General features: G+C 37.6%; 1 protein-coding gene across 2 annotated transcripts in view; it reads left to right on the forward strand.

The window, feature by feature from the left end:
• Positions 1-22,372, forward strand: part of C12H18orf25 (chromosome 12 C18orf25 homolog) — an 85,590-nt gene that overhangs the window by 29,691 nt on the left and 33,527 nt on the right. For both annotated transcript variants that reach the window (XM_046025606.1, XM_046025607.1), the window contains exon 2: positions 10,551-11,332. In XM_046025606.1, coding sequence (XP_045881562.1) covers positions 10,621-11,332 — 712 coding nt within the window. In that variant the 5' untranslated portion in view covers positions 10,551-10,620. The remainder of the gene's footprint in view (positions 1-10,550; positions 11,333-22,372) is intronic.

Here is a 22,372-nt window from a genome sequence, read left to right on the forward strand (position 1 = left end):
TGTAGGTGTGGCCAACCATTCCAGATTGGGGGCTCCTTTGTAAATTCAAACACAGATCATCCAGGTCTGTGCCACCTAATTAGGCAGAACCTATTTATTGAGCTTGGGGGGGGGGTATGATGATGGGAGTGGCCCCTACTGTTCTTAATAAAAATTCTACAGGGACGCCTGGGTGGCTTAGTTGGTTGGACGACTGCCTTCGGCTCAGGTCATGATCCCGGAGTCCTGGGATCAAGTTCCGCATCGGGCTCCCAGCTCCATGGGGAGTCTGCTTCTCCCTCGGACATTCTCCTTGCTCATGCTCTCTCTCACTGTCTCTCTCTTAAATAAATAAAATCTAAAAAATAAAATAAAATACAAATTCTACAAGTTCTTATTTTTTAAGATTTAATTATTTATATGAGAGAGAGAGCTTATAAGCAGGCAGAGGGGTAGAGGGAGAGAGTCTCCTGAAGCAGGCTCCCCGCTGAGTTGGGAGTCTTACACTGCTCAACCAGGATCCTGAGATCATGACCTGAGCCAAAACCAAGAGTCTGCCACTTAACTAACTATGCCACCCAGGCGCCCCAAACCTGCATTTTTTTTTTTGTTTATTTGTTTTTAATTTTATTTATTAAAGCATGTGCAAGCAGGGGGAGGGACAGAGCAAGGGAGAAGCTGACTTACCCCTGAGCAGGGAGCCTGATAGGGGCTCCATCCCAGGACCCTGAGATCATGACCTGAGATGAAGGTAGATGCTTAACTGACCAGGTTCCCCGATACTGCAGGTTTTTAAGCATCAGCACTTCTCTTTGTGTATGCATTTGATAGATTTCCAGAGCTCTGAAGTGGTTTTATTTTTTTTAAAGATTTATTTATCTATTTGAAAGAGAGAGAGCACACCCAAGTGGGAGGGAGGAGAAAGACTCTCAAGCAGACTCCACCCAGTAGAGAGCCCAATGGGGGGTTGCAGTGTGTTTGGGGGCTCCCCAATGCAGGGCTGATGTCATGACTCTGAGATCATGACCTGAGCTGAAACCAGAAGTCAGGTGCCCAACAGCTGGTGCCCCTGAAGTAGTTGTTTTAATTGATTTTGTCTTGTTTTATAATTATATTTTGGGGGTATTTGCTGACCCTTTCCCTTGCTCATAACCGGCAGTGTCCTGCTTTACCAGTACTTATGAAACCCTACATACTCATAATCTATCACCTCTTCCTCACACTGAGGCAACCATTGTCTTAACATTTTGATAATCATTCCTGAGCTTTTTTTTTTTTTAAGATTTTGTTTAGGGGCGCCTGGGTGGCTCAGTGTGTTAAAGCCTCTGCCTTGGCTTGGGTCATGATTCCAGGGTGCTGGGATCGAGCCCCACATCAGGCTCTCTCCTCAGCAGGGAGCCTGCTTCCTCCTCTCTCTCTCTCTCTGCCTGCCTCTCTGCCTACTTGTGATCTGTATTTGTCAAATAAATAATAAAATCTTTAAAAAATAAAGATTAAAAAATAAAGTCATCTCTAGTCAGTTTTCTTAATTTCTGTACTTCTCTCACTGCAGACAGTCCTTTAAGAACACCACTTTGAGTGGCACTATTTTAGATCTCATCTTTAAAAAATAAAAATTTTTTTATTTATTTGATAGACAGAGATCACAAGTAGGCAGAGAGGCAGGTAGAGAAGGGGAAGCAGGCTCCCTGCCAAGCAGAGAGCCCGATGTGGGGCTCGTTCCCAGCACCCTGAGATCATGACCTGAGCCGAAGGAGAGGCTTTAACCCACTGAACCACCCAGGTGCCCCCATTCCTGAGCTTTTTAAAGTAGTTTTAAAGCACAACTAAGTATTCATATATATTATATCATTTCATATTGTCTTGATTTGAACTTTATCTACACTGAATGACACAGGGTTTTTTGTTTGTTGGGTTTTTTTTATAATTTGCTTTTTTTTTTTTTTTTTTTTTTTTTTTTTAAAGATTTTATTTATTTATTTGGCAGAGAGAGATCACAAGTAGGCAGAGAGGCAGGCAGAGAGAGAGAGGAGGAAGCAGGCTCCCTGCCGAGCAGAGAGCCCGATGTGGGGCTTGATCCCAGTACCCTGGGATCATGACCTGAGCCGAAGGCAGAGGCTTTAACCCACTGAGCCACCCAGGTGCCCCTATAATTTGCTTTTTTTTGTTTTGTCTTTACTTACTATTGTTTTTATTATTTTATCCATGTTGATGTAGTTGTCTTTTGTTTCCACTGCTGTATGCTTCTTTATTGTAGCGGTGTACCACAACTTACTTTTTCATTCCACTGTTTGTCAGTAGATGTTCTGTTTTTGTTTTGTCTATCACAGAAACAGTGCTGCTATGACACATGGTTTCTCTAGACAGTGTTTTTCAACTTTTAGGTCACCACCTATTGGGTTGTGAAATCAATTGACTGAGTCATGACTAACAGTAAATTTTTTAAATATATAGGATGAAAAAATATCTGAGTGCTTTACATAAGTTTTGTCTCACAAATGTAACCACAGGAAGCTCCAAACTCCTAAGTCACCCCTTATTTCCTGCATTTCAGAAAGCACTGCACATTCCCTGTTGTTTGCCCTCCCCTCCTTCTCCACCTCTTTTCTACTTTGGTTCATCATCAGCAAAATCACCAATATTCTTAACTTCCTCTCTGAACTTCCCCTTTACCTTCTTGCACTAGTAACACTGTGGCTTTCCACTGAGGGTACAGCTTCATCTTGCAAGGGGTACCTGTGCTTTTTTTTTTTTTCCCTCCTGCAGTCCTTATCAACTCTGCCTGGATTTCCTTGTTCCTCACTGCCACTTTACAGGTAATTTTCCTCTTCATTAATCCCCATATTGCTGTCCTCTTTTGACCACTGACTGTGGTGATTTTTGTTCCTTGCTTGGTGTCATTTTGTCCATTACTACTTTTGTCTTAATTATTTCTTCCTGATTTTAATATATATAGATGATCCTTCTGACAGCGCCCACTCAGTTCTGTGAACTCTCTCATAATGATTTTGTACTCTACCTCAGCCAGGTATTTCCACAGTCCTACTCTGACCAATGCTTCTCAGACTATTTGTTGTGATGAACTAGTGTGTGTGTGTGTGTGTGTGTGTGTGTGTATAAATATATATATACATATATATATATATATATATATATTTTTAAAGATCTTATTTATTAGAGAGGGAGAGAACTTGTGTATGCACATGAGCCAGGGAGTGGGGGATGTGATGGAGAATGGAGAGAGGGAGGAGCAGACTCTCCCCTGAGCAGGGAGCCTGGCATGGAGCTTGATCCCAGGACCTTGAGATCATGATCTGAGCCAAAGGCAGGCACTTAACCTATTGAGCCACACAGGTGCCCCAAGACCAGTATATTTTTACTTCCAATCCTTCAGTAGTGGATTTTTTGGGTAAAATACAATTAATTAAAGTGCCTGGGTGGCTCAGTAGGTTAAGTATCCGCCTTTGGCTCAGGCCATGATACTGGGGTCCTAGGATCGAGCCTTCTCCTCCCTCTGTCTTTCATGAATAAATAAATAAAATCTTTAAAAAAATACAGTAAATTACTAGGAAATTGAAATGCTGTTTGGTTGTCATGACCATACCAAATTGCTGTAAGTCTCTAGTAAATTTTCTTAATTTCTATACTTCTCTCACTGCAGACAGTCCTTTAAGAACACCACTTTGAGTGGCACTATTTTAGATCTCATCAGTTACCAATAAATGCAACCCTTCCGTAATCTGTTTCATTCACAGTACTCTTGGACTACCACCTTCTTTATGCAGTTCACTATAGTACCTTGACTCCTCTGGGATGTTCATTCCATTGGACGTTTCCACTGCCCTCTCCCTTCTGACTGTGATCATTCCAGTCATTTCCTTGTATATACCCTTCTTTCTTGCACTGATCTACTTGCTTAGTAAAACTAGAATTCTGGTTAAACCAACTTCTTCCTCCTCAGTGCTTGGACTTACACAACTGAATTTCAGAGGAGAAAAACACACCTGTGTGTGCCAGTCTCACTTGAAGTTCATGCTACAACCCTTAAAAAGGGCCCTTATTACTGTCTGAAAATCATGTACTATACTACTCTAGTGTCTTCACTTCCATAATACTTTTTCACACCTTATTTTCTGATCAGCTCACCACCATCTCATTCATCCTCACTCCTAATGATGACCTTGCTTTCCACTTCCTTGAAAAATTTGTAGTAAGAGGGAATGTCCATAGATTCCCATTATGTTTATCATTCATTGGGCCTGAAAATTAGGATGACACCTTTTGTCTTGACAAATTCTGTCTTAAGGTCTGTTTTGCCTGTTAATCATAGAGATAAATAGATTGGAGGATTATGTGATTTTTTTTCATTTATACAATTTTTTATTTCTTTAAACCTTTATAAGTCCCCGTGTATGGTAGATGGACAGTAAACAGTAACACAGTTAACTATAATTATGCAAAGTGCTATGGAAGAAAATAGGTATGTAATCTGTATATAACAGGGAACCTATTAGTAAGGTACCAAAGGCTACTCCAAGGAAATGATACTTATTCTGATATCTGTGAAGAATAGCCAGCAAGGGGGAAGGCTCAAAATGAGTGTGAAAGGCCAGAGATCTGGAAAAGCTGTTTATTCTTTGTATCTGGAAAGGGTGTGAATGGCCCAAGATGAAACTGGGGATGTGGGCAGAGATTTTGAGCAGGGAAGAGCAATTGCACACTACCTTCTCCCCTAAGTTTGTGTTAATGGTCCCTACCTAGTGTGAAAATTGAGTAGTATTGCAAATTATTCTTTTTGACACTATATAAATTATTGTGCTTAACAGTTTTATTCTCCTCACATTTTCTGTAGCGAGTGTTAGAATCCTTTTCCATTTTCACAAACCTCCAAGCTTGCTCTTTTCACCTTGTATTAAGTTTGCTCACCAAGAATGAGGTCTGATAGAGAAACTCCCTCCAGATTTTCACAGTAGCCTCATTTAGCCTTATACTTTGTACTTTCCACTTCGTTTCCCTTAATACTTTCCACTTCTCTGTCTCAGAGGGGCAGTGTATTGCTGTCTTTCCATGGTTTGGCTCTCCTACCTGTCCTCATCTTTTGTTATCTTAGTTTCTTAATGAACACAGGATTAATAAATGCTGCATTTTGACTGTCCCGAACGGACAGGCTGTTTTCAATTTATTTATTTTCTTAAAGACTTCATTTATGTGAGAGAGAGAGAGTGTGTGTGTGTTCACAAGTGGGGAGGAGAGGGGTGGGGAGAGAGAGGGAGAAGCAGACTCCCCACTGAGCAGGGAGCCTGATGTGGGCTCAATCCCAGGACGCTGGGATCATGACCTGAGCTGAAGGCAGACGCTTTACTGATTGAGCCACTCAGGCACCCCTTTATTTTTATTTTTTAAAAAAGATTTATTTATTTATTTTGGAGAAAGCAAAAAAGTGCAAGCCCTTGGGAGAGTGAGTAGGGGGAAGGACAGAGAGCAAGACCCTTCAAGCAGACTCCCATCTGGGCTCAGGGCTCAGTCTTATAACCTATGAGGTCATGACCTGAGCCCAAACCAAGACAACGATACTTAACCGACTGAGCTACCCAGGCACCACTCACAGCCTGATTTTTAAAATTACTGCATATAATCCTTTTTAAAGGGAAGAGGGAAACTCCTCAGATAAAACTTAAGTTGCCTTGAACTACTCTCCTCTTGGTCATTTCCCTTGCTCTTATAAGACATTTATAAAATACTTTACGTGGAATCTACAAAAAACTCTTTCCTCTAAACACGTTATATTTGCCTTGTAAAAATGTTGTTCTCTTCTTTATAGAACAGGTTGGTGGGCAGGAGTAACACTGAACATAGAGAGGAGATGATGATTATTGATTGTTCCATTGAAGAATAAATTATGGAGATTGTGTTTAGAGTGGTTGACACTGGAGATGGAGAATACTGGGCTGGAAATATGAGGTAGGACTGATAGGAATTAGTCAATGATGGGATGTAATGAATAAAGGAGAAGGCATTGTCAAGGGTAACCCTCAGGTTTCTGACATGAGCAACTAAAGTAATAGTGGTGTTATTTTTAAAAGATTTATTTGTTTATTTTATAGATAGATAGGGAGAAAGCATATGTGCAAGCTCGGACGCAGGGAGGAGGAGGCAGAGGGAAGAGACTCTTCAGCAGATCCTGCGCTCAGCATGGAACCTGATGTGGGGCTCAACCTCATAATCCTGAGTAGGACCTGACCTCACCAAGAGTCGGGTCGTCTTCTGTGCCACCCCGGTGACCCTAGTGGTGCTGTTTTTATGAGCTAGGGAAAGCTAGAGAACGACCAGAGTGGGATAATTCAGAGATGACTAATTTGGTTTTGGACACGAAGAGGTTATGATACCTTTGTGAAATCTAAATGCAGATGTCAGATGGCTGTTTGGGTAGACTGGATAGAGCTTGGAGAAGAGCTGAGATGGAGAGACAGAATTACTAGTATAGGGATAGTATTGGAAACTGGATGTAGAAGAGCGTTACTTTGATGGGTGTGAAAAGGACCTAGTCCTAGGAGTAACACTGGAGGTTTGGTAGAGTAAGTTAAGTCTGTTATAAAATAGGCTGAGCAGGAGCAACCAGAAGAAAGGAAACCTTGGAAACCAAAGAAAAACATTAGCTTAAGGAGAAGAGGGGAGTGGTTAAGCATAGAAGGCTGCTTAGACGTTAAGATGAGGGCGAAGCTGTTTGTTGGCTTTAGATACACCAGGGTCATTAATGTTCTGCTGTTCTACAGGTTTAATAAAAGCAGATGTCAGATGGGATTGGGTTGGAAGAGTATGAGAGTTAAGGAAATAGAGGCAGGGAATTTAGACAGCTCTCTTAATGAAGTCGTGAAAGAAGAGAATGGTTTCTGGAGGAGATGTGAGGTTGAGATGGTAAGTAGAAGGAGAATTTTTTCAAATGAATGAGTAAATGGATGGATTGATGATCCATTTGAGTTTGAGAAGTTGATGAATGAATATCCATGTAGAAGGGGACTGCCGTTAGACTGGAGGGAAGAACAGCATGGTGGAAAATGCTGTTCTAACGAAATAAATGCTGTATTTACTATTTCATTTACTTAAAATGCTTATTTACTATTTCACCAGGTGTTTGAGAGCCTTTTATCCCATTTATAAGATGCAACTATTATTTGATAGTTTTATCTTTTTTTATTGCCAGCTACTTTTAATTACCTCTTCCAAGAATATCCATGTATTTTCCTGGACCAAAAACAATATATGCAGTAAATACTCTGGTTGTTGGGGAAGATTACTTTGTACACATGACATCTTTCCCCACTGTGTTTAGGGCACTTTATTTTTATTCTGCTGTAGAGAGTTTTGTCAGAGCTTGTATTTTCATTTCCTGTGACTTTTTCTTTCCTTTGTGTTTTATGAATTACAACAAAATTCCGCTACGGGGAGGAGACTCTAATAGACTTCACTGACTAAATTTGACCTGAACAGTGGTTGCTGTCATGAGCAGAAAGGTGCAACTCCCCTTTTATTCAGAAGACTTTTCAGTAGACTTTTATGTTTGAGTGGGGTTTTGAATAGGTAATACTTGCATACTTGAACGAGATAGTCGAATCAAGAGGTAAAAACAGAAAAGGTCTTTTGACTCCTGTTCTCTCATTCGCTTTCTTTCCTTGCCAGAGTAGCTGCTGTTATCTGTTTTCTTGAATATCCTCCTAGAGATTCTGTACATCTGCTGAACTCATAAGTATAATTTTGTTCTTTATTTACACAAGAGGTATAATGTACCTTTTTTATTCATTTAACATTATGTATTGAAAATTGCTCCATATTAGTGTACTAAAGAACCTTTTCATCCTTTATGGCCACATTGTATGGACATGTCATCGTTAGCTAACTGGTGTCCTATTCATGGTTGATGCTAGTGTTTGTGATTAAAATTGCTTTTTTTAGGCAGCAGAAGTCATAAACTCTTAAATATAAGGATCTTGAAATGACAGATAATTGAGTTGTCATATTGAAAGACAATGATAATGTGATGTTTTCTTACAAACAGTCTGGATTTATTTGTCCTACCCACACAATTTATTTACTGAACAAACAGGAGTTTGGTTTTTTTAAAAGATTTTATTTGTGTATTTGACAGAGAGAGAGACGGCAAGAGAGGGAACATAACTAGGAGGAGTGGGAAAGGGAGAAGCCAGCTTTCTGATGAGCAGGGAGCCCGATGTGGGGCTTGATCTTAAGACCCCGAGATCATGACTTGAGCCAAAGGCAGATGCTTGACAACTGAGCTACCCAGGCAACACATAGGAGTTTTATGGTCATAGCAACATATTCACTTTTCCACCTGATGTTATATTATGTACTTCAAAAAGGTCCAGGGCCTCCTGCTTTCAAAAATTAATTTGAGACTTTTGATTCTTATGTTTTATTTATGTCTGACATTAATTTCATTTGAGTATATTTCTAAAATATTTCAGCTGTAAAAAATTTTTTTATTCTGGAATAGATAACATCATTCTCTACAGAAGAGTCAACTCTCATTTTTATTTTGGTAGAAAGTCTTGATCTATTCCTCATATTTGGGGTAGTTCATATCTGAATATTTTATTTCCTGTTTGTATTGCCAACATGCTTTAGTTATGACACTGGCAGTTTGCTGGTTTAACTTTCACTCCCTCTGTTGGCTTTCAGAGGTGTTACATTCCTTTTGGAATTGTGTTAGGAATAACATTTATGCTTATTTTCATTTAATTCAAAAATTAGTAATGATGCAAATATGCTTATGAAATAGGCTACATATGGGATTGTTTTACATTAATGAATGTTTCAGTGGCCGCAGTTGTTCTGGTTTTCATGATTGTGTTGAGGAACCTTCATCAGAATGTCTGTTTCACCAGCAGCTGAGAACAAGGCCATGAAAAACAAAAAATAGGAACATAGAATATTCATGTTTATAGTAAGCAAAAAGTAGGCTTGGAATGTTAGATCAAGGAAAGGATTTTCTGAGTATCTTCTGGTTGCCGTCTACCGTATATTAAACTGTTAGTAAAGTTGATAGAGTGAAATGAAGATGTCTTATGGCATCTGATTAGCACACCATCTAGCTCAGTGTTTGTATCTGTTACCATTGGGACATCATAATTGCCTTCCATAACATTACATGTACAGAGTGAGATATTTACTTGTTTTGCACATTCTTAGCACCATCCTTTTAAAACCAGACCACCAGTTAATGAAGTTTGCTCTGTATAGGTCACAACTCTTGTGTTTAAAGATTGTGTCCTATTTCTCCATGATTAAGTAGAGTTGTAGCACAGTCAGTACGGAAAGGATGTTAGGTTCTCAAGTTAGCATATAGGGCACCTAGGTGGCCCAGTCAGTTGAAATCCAACTCTTCGTTTCCACTCAGGTCATGATCTCAGGGTCTTGGGATCCAACCCTGAGTTCAGGGAGGAGTCTGCTTGAGATTCTCTCCTTTTCCCTCTCCCTCCTCTGCCCCTCTTCCCACTCATGCTTTCTCTCTCAAATAAATAAAATATTACAAAAAAAAGTTAGCATGTAAGGCAGAAAATGTATGTAGGGTGTTTTAAACTCCTTAATCACTCATAGACTAGAGTGTTCTAGGCTTTCTGGGTTCACAAAGTAGTTGGTCTGTATTTAATGGCTGCTGTTTATGAAACAAAACATGTTGAAACACTAGGCTCACATTCAGCCTGATGAGAGGTATGTGGGAACTAGGAAGGACTGTGAGGGAACAGCATAGTGAGGCCTGGCCTCTTCATACCCGTGTAGCGCAGCTTCTTCTGAGAGGAATAGCACAGAGGTTTGATGCGTACAGTTACTTTGGGTGCTCATTTGCTAAATGCATGTAATTGAAAGTTTTTTTTTTTTTAACGTTGTTTTTAAGTGTGTACATTTGATGTTACTCCACTATAACTTCCTCTCTTTGAGGATTTGAGTATAAAAGTAATCATTCTAGCTAACTTTTTCTGAGACTTTTTTTTTTTTAAAGATTTTATTTATTTATTTCACACAGAAAGAGATCACAAGTAGGCAGAGAGGCTGGCAGAGAGAGAAGGGGAAGCAGGCTCCCTGCTGAGCAAAGAGCCCCATGCTGGGCTCAATCCCAGGACCCTGAGACCATGACCTGAGCTGAAGGTAGAGGCTTAACTCACTGAGCCACCCAGGCGCCCCTGAGACTAGTTTTTTTGAAGCATTCTTTTTCATTGATGTTAAAGTCAGAATATACACATTTAACTGTATCAGAGTTTTGAGGATCCTTTCTTGAATATTTTAAGTAAAGTTTTAAAATTGAAAATCCTTGTTTGGTTTCTTGCTGGGCTTGCAAGTTCAGTAATTGAGGATTAATATTATGCCATTTTTAGTAGTTATGTATGCTAGTATTTTGATAGTACTAAGTCCTTTGGATTTGAGTGTTAAGCAGATAACAGGTAGATTTTAAAGGCCTGGCTAAGGGTAACTTTTGCTACTCATTTAGAAAGGTAGGCATGTTGTATAGATAAATAATCTACCATTTCTGTTTATTGATTTTGTGTGTTTTTATACAGGTTGCTTTCCTGTTGCATCTTTGACCTAGTTTCCTAGACTCTGCTCCATGATTTAACTTGAAAGTCTGAAATGAAGATGGAGGAGGCAGTGGGAAAAGTCGAAGAACTCATTGAGTCTGAAGTCCCACCAAAAACTGAACAAGAGACAACTAAGGAAGAAGATGGATCTGTAGAACTGGAATCTCAAGTTCAGAAAGATGGGGTAGTGGATTCTACCGTTCTCTCTTCAATGCCCTGCTTATTGATGGAACTGAGAAGGGACTCTTCTGAGTCTCAGTTAGCATCCACAGAAAGTGACAAGCCGACCACTGGCCGAGTTTATGAGAGTGACTCCTCTAATCACTGCATGCTTTCTCCTTCCTCTAGTGGTCATCTGGCTGATTCAGACACTTTGTCTTCTGCAGAAGAGAATGAACCCTCTCAGGCAGAAACAGCAGTGGAAGGAGACCCTTCTGGAGTGTCTGGTGCCACAGTTGGGCGCAAGTCTCGGCGTTCCCGATCTGAAAGTGAAACATCTACCATGGCTGCCAAGAAAAACCGGCAATCCAGTGATAAACAGAATGGCCGAGTCGCCAAGGTTAAAGGTCATCGGAGCCAAAAGCACAAGGAGAGAATCAGGCTACTGAGGCAGAAAAGGGAGGCTGCTGCACGGAAGAAGTACAACCTGTTGCAGGACAGTAGTACCAGTGATAGTGACCTGACTTGTGACTCAAGCACGAGCTCATCAGATGATGATGAAGAGGTTTCAGGGAGCAGCAAGACAATCACTGCAGAGATACCAGGTAGAGGATGTTTTTTAAACTGACTGTAGAGCAACCGATGGCATTTCTAAGCTGTCAGGCTCAGTTAGATGAGTGACACTTGAAAAAATCCAGGACCTGCAGCTCTGTGTAAATTTGAAGACTGCAGTGTATTAACAAGACATGGCCAATTTTAAAAACCTGTTCTGAGGTTTCCAGTGCACTTTAGCACGTCAGCAAAAAATACTTAAATGGTTAATGATAGGGACAAGATTATTTTTAAGTAATGGAATTTCTCACAAGTCTCTTTCTCTGTAACACATTACCTGAAGTCCCATCATTGCCTTTTTAGCACTGCTTAGATTTAATACTCACTGTTCAGCATTATTACTAAGTAAATTCTCCTCAGGAATAGGCACTTTGCTTTATTATATAGCCACTGTACTTGAGCTTATGATGTCTGAAATGACATATTCCATCTTCTGTTAAAGTTTTCCAGTAGCTGTTCTTCCTAAAACAGTAGTTGTATGAGCTTTTCCCCAGGTCAGTGCATGATGAGATATTTATCCTTGTTGCACATTTTTCTATTCTGAGTTGTCACTTGCATTGGAAAGAATGCTTTTTTGCAGTATTTTCTCTTTACTTTAAGAAGTTTGGTAGAAATCTGCTTATTCTAGCTCTCATTGCTGTAAGGGGGTATAATTTATTACATGTTCGACATATCTACTTTTTCCATATTATCATGACTAATACTGTATACTACAAAGGCATTCTTGAGATTTCAACGTGCAAGAATGATGGGGTCTGAATGGTTCTTAATTGGTGAATTCTCATTATTGAAGAGACTCTTATGATTAGAACATTTTGTAAAGTACATGGCATTTAATAGATAATGACAGCATTGTTTATTGCTACATTAAAGAAGGGGAGGTCTTGGTTTTTAAAATTTTATGGGTGACTGTTCTTTCCTCTTATTTTTCTGAAAAGTTTATTTCTATACATGAAGACAGCATATTGCTGATATACAAAGAATATTTCAAGAAAAATCATATTGGTTAATTGAGACTATAGCCAACCAAACTTACATAAACTCAGTAACAAGAATGATTCTATAGGTGTTCATCTTACAATAATAAAAGTCTCATCCATATATTACATTAAATAGTTTTTAACAATTAGAAATGCTTACTGTTTTAGTATCTCTTGAACTCCTTTGGTAGTTCCTTGTGTTAAAATTGCTGGGGAGGGGGTTTATTTGAAGTTCATCAGTTGAATACATGAGAGAAGCAGACTTTGGGGTCATTCTCAGACACACTCTAAGTATGTTTCAGTTTTTCATTTAATATTTTTTAGAAAGCTTGATTAACACCTGTAAAATTGTTCATGCATTCTTATGTCCTGTGTTCTGATCTATTAATCAAGATATGATGATACAGTGCTTAATTTCACTCACTAAACAGAGTTTTAGGTAACCACCCCAATATTTTGCCTCCTTACAGAAAGGGAAAAGAAGGTGGGTGAACAAAATAGACCCATTTATAGAGGTGGCATGAGAAATGTGTTCATGGGCACTGTCCTGTTTGAGTTACATAGATTAGGTGTGCTTTATTTATATTATCCAAACTTCCTTGCTATTTGACTACTTTCACCAGTGTTTAAAACTTCTAAAACCCTGGTGGTCTGTTTCTTGTCTATTCTGAATTGTATACAAACCAAAAGACCAAAGTAAGTTATCTGAGTCTGTGATTTAATTTCTCTTGCTCACAGCATTTAACAAGATTGTGGCTTTTGAAAGTTTGTAGGGTTTTCTAAGGTAATCCCGGAGAATCAAACGGTAGGTAAGGTGCTGGGCCACTTTATCTGACTGCCTAGACCGTGCACACTGCACAGGTTCAGGAGGTGCTGTTCATGTGAGCGGGTATATAAAGCAGCAAAGATGGAGCAGCTGAAGTTTAAGTATTAGGAGGTTCCTTTCAAATGTCCATATTGCTACTCCTAAAAAATTATGACATTGTGCATTTCTAATGTATAATAATTATGTATATGTCCATTTCCTGAGTCACATTATGAGTTCAGGGAAGGGGATACACTCAACCTAATAGCAAGGGCAATTTTTGAAAAGTTGTATAAATTGTAAAGATTGGATAAATTATGAACTGACTTGAGTGCAGCAGTGTAGACATTCAGGTGAACTTAAACTCAATGTGCCTGACAGTATCTCTTGGATGTTGACGTTTGAATCAAGCTGTTTGCATAGAATGGATATCAAGAAGAAAAGTAAAAACAGATTCTTGCTATCCTTTTTCATTAAGGTACCACTGATTTAGTAATTCAGAAAATGCTTCATTTATAAACTTTATCAGTGGCATAAATGTTGAAGGAATTAGGCTTAAAGTTCTTTTACAGCAAATTTACAATTAATGCATTTTCCTTTTTTCTTTTCATTTTTATTTTTTTAATGCATTTTCTTTTAAAGAGTGAAAATGGTGGAGACTTCTGTATTTCATAGTGCACGATCATGTTTAATTGAATTTGATATCTGGAAACAAATGTTTATGAAGATTGTTTTTTAGTTAACAGTTAACTGACAGGCAGCTTATTATCTATGCTAAATCATTCTCTCCATGAAGTTTTTGAGGCTATATTGCTGTTTTATGAAAGTGTTTGGAGAGATCATGTCAAGATAATTCTGACAGTTCTTGTACTTGGGGGACTTAGAGGTGAGCAAAATAGAGTATTTTGTAGTGAATATTAATGTGAAAATACTTTGTAGTGGTCTTGAGTATTCAAGGTTTTTGATCAAATATTGCATTTATCTTTATAGATGATCTTTTTGTGCTTTTAATCACTCTTTGCAGTTTTATAGTTGGATAGTTGGACATCATTTCTCTGTAAAATCACTTTGAGTTGAAATTAGTTCTGTAAAGTCTGCTCTTGCCGGGAATTTTGATTTTAGTGAATATAAATGATGGACATTGGACTTCATTCAGGTAAGGAGTTAGTTCTCTGAAGAAACTTACTTAGGTCCATCAGTATACATGGGGAGCAGGGAAAAGTTTTTTCCAATAACTTTTTTTTTTTTTAAATATTTTACTTATTTGAGACAGCGAGAGAGAGAGAGAGAGAGAGAGAGAGAGAGAGCGAGCAGGAGTGGGGGAACAAAGGGAGATGCATACTCCCCACTGAGCAGGGAGCTTGCCCCAAGGATCATGACCTGAGCTGAAGGCAGGCAGACGCTTCACTGAATGAGGCACCCAGGCGCCCATAACTGTTTTTTTGTTTGTTTGTTTTTTGAGGTTTTATTTATTTATTTGACAGGCAGAGATCACAAGTAGGCAGAGAAGCAGGCAGAGAGAGAGGGGAGGAAGTGTAGAGTAAACCTGAGGGTAGCTTCGTCTTGTCTTGGCTATAATGACCTGCTTTTGTGTGCTTTAAAAGTCCATCATATAAATGCCTCTTCAGACTGAGGTTCCAAAAGTAGTACCCACCTTTGTAGGTAAGGGTCAATTTTCTTGGTGGGTTTGCATTTAGAAAATCTATTTTTACATTTAGAAAATCTCTATTTCGGAGAATGTCAGGGAGGCTGTTGAGGACAGCTGTCCAAGATCATGTAATTCTCAGTCCATGTGGCCAGGTCAGCCCTGCTGAAGCCAGGATCTCAGTATCCCTTATTCACCATACACATTTATGCCCTGAAATGCATCCTGATAAGCTATTATCGTAGCTCACAGTGTTTCTAAGGCAGAGACTTACTATGCTTCATCAACTAATTCTTGTTTGAAAATGAAAAAAATTTTTTAAGTAGTAAATGCTTTGTAGAAAATTTTGAAAACACAAAAATGTGAAGTAGAAGATTAAAATCACCCACAGTCCTGCTTTTGTTAACATTTGAGTATGTTGCCTTTTATAATATGTAACAAAATTCACCACCCTATGTGTACTTCTGTCTTCCTTTCCTCTTAACATTGCGTTTTGAACATTTTAACAAAACACAATATTCTCCCTAAAATGTGTGGATTTTGAATTATTTAGCTGACTGTAAGATAAATTCCCCAGTGTTGGGCCTTTGGGCTGTTTTTAGTTTTTGCTATTATGAGAAAAGGCTATGAATACTTTAAGGCTCTTGACACAAACTGCTTTTTAGAATATATTAAGTTTATTGCATCCAGGAGTTTGTGTATTCGTCGCATTATATTCTTGCTGTTGAACATTTATATTTTTAAAAAGTCTTGCAGATTTGATAGAAGAATTGTATTTTAGTGTTAATTTGCATTTCTTTGATCACTAGTTAAGCTGAAAAATCATGTTTGGCCATTTGTTATTTTGGTAAACATTCTATTCACATTCTTTGCACATTTTCCTCCTGCCACATTTGTTTTTTTTACTGATTGGTGAGTGTTCTTAGCCTGTTGGAGATTGAATTACTTGAAAAATTTTTATATTAAGCAGTGGGAACTCATGGGCGAAGACCCCAAGCCCACATTAGCAGTCCTTACAAATTTTTTCCTGGATTGAATATGAAGTGGCTAGAAGCTCCACCTTCCCATTTTAAGCCTCTTGTATTCTTACTGTATTTTAGGAGACTCACTGATACCAAAACACTGACACATAGTAATCAGGTGGAAACTGCCTATTTTCAGCTTAGTAAATGCAAACAAGGCAGGTAAAATCTGTGCAGTTTTCAATCTGACTATAGGTTAGAATCACTTGGGAGCATTTAGAACTAATGATGCCCAGGCCCCACTCCAGACCAATTCAGTCAGGATCTCTGGGTCTCACCCAGGGTATCAGCATTTTTTCCCAGCTTTTTTTGAGATATAGTTGATACATAACATGTAAGTTGGAGGTGTACAATGTGGCAGTTTGGTATATGAATATATTGCAGAATGATTACTGCAGTAGGCTTAGTGAAGATATCTGTCACTTAGGTGTGTTGAGAACATGTAAGATCTGCTCTCAGCAGCTTTCAGATAATACAGTACATTGTTAATTGCAGTTACCATGCTGTACATTACATCCCAAGAACTTATTCATCCTATAATTGGAAGTTTGTACCCTTTGATCACTTTTACCCATCTCCGCATTCATCCACAATATATTCTCTATGAGTTCCCTTATTTTACATTTTACCTACATGTGAGATCATGCATTTTTAAAGCTCCCCAGGTGATTACCATGAGCAGCCAGGGCTGAGAGCTACTAGTCAGTTAAGTGGTGGTGTTCTAAGTCTCCCATAGCTAAAAATCATTGTGAAACTAATAGTCTGATTCAGTTTTGTTATTGCTAATGGGCATCAAGTTATGAACAATGGAGTCCAATTTTTAGAAATCATATTAGTTATAAAATCCACAGCACAGTTTTGTATTAATTAACAAGCATAAGCATTCTCTTACTTCAGTTAAGGGATTATTTTCAAAGCATGCATTGTTTAAATGTGGTTTTCTCTGTGGTACAATGTCTGTATAATGTTACTTCAAATTTGGAAGCTTCACAATCTTACTGGTGGGTATTTTTTGGTCAGTCTCTTATGTTAAAGCACTAAGGTATTATTTTCGGCCTGCTTTTCCTAACTTCCCAAAGTTGAGTGCCTACATTAACTTTGTGTACATGGAAAAGTGTAAGCTTTGCTTTCAAAGTCTTTTTTTGCAAAGTAGGATTATCTTAGTATTAATAAAAGGACATGCATATGTTTAAGGTGAGAATATGGTCCCTGGTTTTTTTGTTTTGTTTTGTTTGAAGGTTTTATTTATTCATTTGACAGAGAGAGAGGGGGAAGTAGGCTCCCCGCCCAGCAGAGAGCCCCATGCGGGGCTCGATCCCAGGGACTGTGAGAACATGACCTGAGCCAAAGGCAGAGGCTTAACCCACTGAGCTATCCAGGAGCCCCCCCCCCACCTTTTTTTTTTTAATAGACTATTTTTTAGAGCAGCTTTAGGGTTGCAGCAAAATTGAACAGAAGGTACAGAGACTTCCCAAATATTTTCTGCCCCGACATATGTACAAACTCCCCCACTATCAGCACCCCCACCAGAGACAGTGATGAACCTGCACTATGTTATCACTCAGAGTCCATAGTTAATATTAGGGTTCACTCTTTGTGTACATTCTACGGGTCTTGATAAATGTATAGTTAATTGGTCCTTGATTTTAATACTTTAAAATGTCTTATTAATCAGTGTTTATTACTACATAGAGATGTAGTCATCTCTGTGAGGCTGCAACTTATCTCAGTATCCATAGCATAAGTATCTGACACCATTTTCTGAATTCAGCCATTTTTCAGTGTTTGCTGAAAAATAGTAGCACCAGAATCTGAAACAGGTCAAAGTAGTCATCTTAATTACCTATCCTATACACTTACGTTTATCCAGCACTTGTAATGGGGATAAACTGCTTAAAGAAAGTTTAATATTCTTTAAATTTCATTTAGTGTTTCCATAAGCCAAACACAAATTTTGGGGAAAGGTATGTTCTTAAGAAAATTTTTGTATGAACAAGATATATATTTTTTTAAACATAAGGACAGGGGATGGAATAGTCAGGGGAAAAGTAATAATGTCAAAGAATAATAAACTTACCCTTATTTGCTAAGTAGAATTGGGCCAAAAATTTGTTTCATAGCCATTTAGGCATTGGAAAGAAGTGACATGACTGATTAAACAATTCTCATTATCTAGAAGAAACACTGCTAGTCTTTTTTTTTTTTTTTTTTTTTAAAGATTTTCTTTATTTATTTGACACAGAGAGAGAGTACAAGCAGGGGGAGAGGGAGAAGCAGGTCCCTTGCTGAGGCAGGGAGCCTGATGTGGGGATTAATCCCAGGACTCCAGGATCATAACCCAAGCCGAAGGCAGACGCTTAACCGATTTAGCTACCCAGGTACCCCAACACTACTATTCTTAAAACAGACCTGGGTGATTTTTCTTTTGCGTCTTCATAAAAAGCCACTATGAGATAAGTAAACCGTATTTTCAGAAGTACCGTGGAATAAATACAATAGAGCATTTCATATGGCTGTTCTTTGTAAGACTTCTTTGTATAGGTAGAAGGGCTAAGGCCAGGATTGATTGATTTCCATCATTCATTTATTCAGCAAATACTTGAGCACCTACTATGTAGCACGTGAGTACAGCAGTGAATGAAAAGTCTCTGCTGTGATAGAACTTACTCTTTTTTTGAGGAGATGGATGCTATCAGGAATATACATCATGGATAATAATAAAGCAGGATATAAGAGATAAAGATTGACTAGGCATGGGGTAGAAAAGCTACTGTAGTCAGGAGTGGTCTGATGAGGTAACATTTTTTTTTAATAGTTTCCTAAAGAAAAGAGGTTGGCATTATTAGTTTTATTGGAGACCCAGTCCAATCCAAACCAAAGATAATCACCTAGTTGAAGGCTAAATTCTAATTCAAGGTTAAATCCTAGTTCAAGGATAAAACAGTGTTTAGAGGAACAGATCCTGAACTGGAATCCCATGAGATGACTTCCTACTGTGTATTAATAGCTGTACACTGTTCACACATTTGGAAAGTGCTGGACCATGTTGAAATAGGTTTCTTTACTGCAGGACAACTCAGAGCCGTTAATGTGCTCTGTAGAGGAAGAGGATATGATTCGTAGCATATCCTAAACTTAACCACAAAACTTTTTTTTTTTTTTAAATAAAGGCATACGTTTTAGCACTTGCATAAACCTGGGTTTGTAAAAAGCTGACCCAGAGGCATATATGTGGATTGTATATATCCTTAACATAGTTTCCCATAAAGAATATTTTTAAACTTAATATAAGAGCTTTTGATATGAATCAGTCAGTTGAGAATTAATTGTATACTGATTTATTATGGATCAGCTGTGAAAACAGCTTTTAGAATTTTAAAGTTAAAGCAGTGAAAATATCACCTGGGGAGCTTAAAACAAAGTGACCTTCAGTGCCTAGGAGCCCTAGGTTTTGATATTTGTTAAACCACTCCAGGTTTTTATGTTCAGCAAAGGTTGAAAATCACTTACAGATTAATAATTAGTTGTATAGTAACACAATACAGGTTGCTGGGCAAATAATATTGAAGCTGCGAAAAAAGGTAGTGTAAGGTTACTTAATTTTTCTTGGAGTTACTTTTGTTAATTTAAATGCTTGCTTATCAGTGCTTTACATGGCTCTTTTTAGTAATGCTTAAGCCGTTTTCCTAAATAGGCATGTCTTAATAAAAAATACAGTTTTCTGAATTAATGATGTTTTATCAGATGGCCTCAATGTCTTTAAAGCTGACTTCAGTCGTGCTGGGGGATCTGAAGGAGTGCCCAGGGAAAGTCCAGTACTTGACAGGGGTGCTGTGTATGATAGGCACTGCATAGGCAGTGTCCTGGAAGAGGCCATGAGCTGTTTTTCCGAGATGCAGAGGCAGACAGAGGAGAAGTTTCACGTGTGGATGGAAAAGTTAACTCACCTTGACACTGGCGAAGAGAACAAGCAGCTATGGAACCCAGGGAACTTAAAATGCAACTAGTTGGCCAAAGAATTTCCCCTCTCACCCAGTCAGGTGCTTATATGCAGATGCCTGATTTCCAAGAACTACCACAGCAGCCCTTTGGTTCTTGTGTGACTTGTCGAAATGCTGACAGTACAGAATTCCCGAAGACTTTTAACAGTTTTCCAGTTAACTTTGCCAAAAATGGCAATATTACAGAACAACCTTTGAATCTGTCACAAAGTTGTGTCACAGATAGTAAACACAACTATCTGGTTTTTGGATTGTATAAGAAGGAATATAGTTTTGCCTATCGTAAGTTTCTTTTGATGTGTTTTAAAAATTATGATAGTAAACAGTTTCTTTTTAAAAAATCAGATATTCAAAACAGCAGAGTTGGATAAATTTTAGCTTGTGTTTCGTTACATTTGGTTGGAACATAGAACCATATTTAGATGATAATAGGAGCGATCTTCATCTTTATGCTTTTTTGTGCCAAAAATATAAATAAGATATAAGATAGGGAATGTTAGTGAATCCAAATAGTTAAGTGATTAATTCCTTGAGAATCTCTTAGCATTTATTCTCTAAAAACACTGTTGACTTCCTTCTGTTTTCAGCAGAGGAAATCATGTAATTAATCCCACTCTGAAGATCATAAATGATGAATGTACTGCATGAACATTTTTATATCATTCTTCCGTATGTCATTTAATGAATGCATTTGTTGCTGTCTCTAATGAATTATAACTTTCAGTAACATATGTATGTAGGAAGAATGAATTAACTTTTGAGGAAATGTATACTCTACCTACTATGCAAGATATTGTAGAGAAAGCAGAATAGAATGCAGTTTGATTATATGCATGAGAATTTTTCATTGCTACATAGATGAATTTTTATCTTCAGCATTAACTTAAAACTCAGTGCCTGAGTAACCTGGCAGATAACATTCGGTGAAATTGTCTGGTACCCTGATGTAAAGGGTACTTCTAGAGGAAACAGATGAAATGTTCACTCTGTTAAGGGTGTATATTGAATGGGGTTTTTAAGTTACTAGTGACTAAGTGTATTAGTTAATGTACTACTGATTTAATTTTGTTTTTTTAATCCCTAGACAGAAAATAAATGGCCCTTTGGCATATTAAAGGGCCCATAGAGTATGTCAAAGGGGAGAAAACATCACAGGATTGAAAGTCTTACAACATGATAGCTGTTTTTATGTGCAGCCTGGGATTGGGAAATATTGATATTTTATCTTTTCTGGGTTGGTAAGACTATTGTGAGAAACTGCTAAATTAGGATGAAATTTTTTAATAGGAATATGTAACCTTGCTAACACATTTTTTAAGATTATGCTTTATATTTGATTTACTTACAATAAAAATTTACTAGTCTTTCCCTTCAGATGTATAACTTGTAACTTCTCAGTATGAAAAAGGGTAATATTTTAACATTTAATGAAGTTGCAACTTTGGGAGAACTGTAATTCTCTGTTTTGTAAGAGAAGGATGGGTGGTTTACATAACAATGAAGACCTTTATTTTAATAATTTATCAGTAACTTTACTCAGAAAATTGTCAGTACATTTTCTGTTTAGTTCTTTATCCAAATATTTGTTACTTCTAAATTAACTGTAATAGAACAAGTCACTTTTTTTCTTTTCTAGTTTTTATTGTTTGAAAAATAAACCGGGTGATTTTTTTTTTTTTTTTTTTTTTTTTCCTTTTTAGAAACTGATGGATGAGAGTTGGGAGTTAACTTTGGGGGAGGCTTGTTAATGTGCTCCATTCTTTTTGAAAAATGTGTGGTAGGAATTGATGAAAAAGACTAGAAGTCTCTTTTTTATTGTGTAATGACTGTCGGATTTCCTGAACTTGGTATTTGACAAATAGAGGTAAGGTTTGAACACCAGTGCAACTTGCAATAAATTTCTTAACATCAGCTACGCTCTTACATAATGTTAGTATGAATTTTTACCATAAACTGTACGAGTTTATTATAACAGATTTCTTTGAAATGATCATGCAACATTTGTAAATGACTTCAGCTAGTGTTTTTCTTTTTTTAGTTTAAGTTTTATATCAACAGAAGAACATACTAGTTTGGGATGACTGACAAGATTTTAAGTAATGTGTAATCTTTACTTGAATTTGAGATATTTTCAGGGAAGTTTGTTCTGTCTTCAGTTTCTTACTGGGATCACAGATTTTACTAAATATGGACCTTTAGGCATAAAAAATGTTAATTTAGGGGGGCTCCTAGCTGGCTCTGGTAGAGCATGCAACTCTTGATCTCAGAGTCATGAGTTCATACCCCACATTGGGCATGGAACCTACTTAAGAAAATGAAGTTAGTTTCAGCATGTTAATGTGACTTCTTTTCTATGCATGTATAAACTGCTTTAAGCGCTTAGCAGGTTTCTTTTTTGTCTCATAATTTAATATTTGATATATTAAGCATGAACTGCTGTTTTTATTTTTAAAATAGAAAATATGAATTCATCTTTTAAGAATAACACAAATTATTCCTAGTATTGATTGGATATATTCTAGTTTTTATTACTAGATAATTGAGCAAAAAGGCTACAGATATATTTTTGCATTTAAGAGA

The sequence above is a fragment of the Meles meles genome, chromosome 12 (genome assembly GCF_922984935.1).
Source record: "Meles meles chromosome 12, mMelMel3.1 paternal haplotype, whole genome shotgun sequence".
Lineage (NCBI taxonomy): Eukaryota > Metazoa > Chordata > Mammalia > Carnivora > Mustelidae > Meles > Meles meles.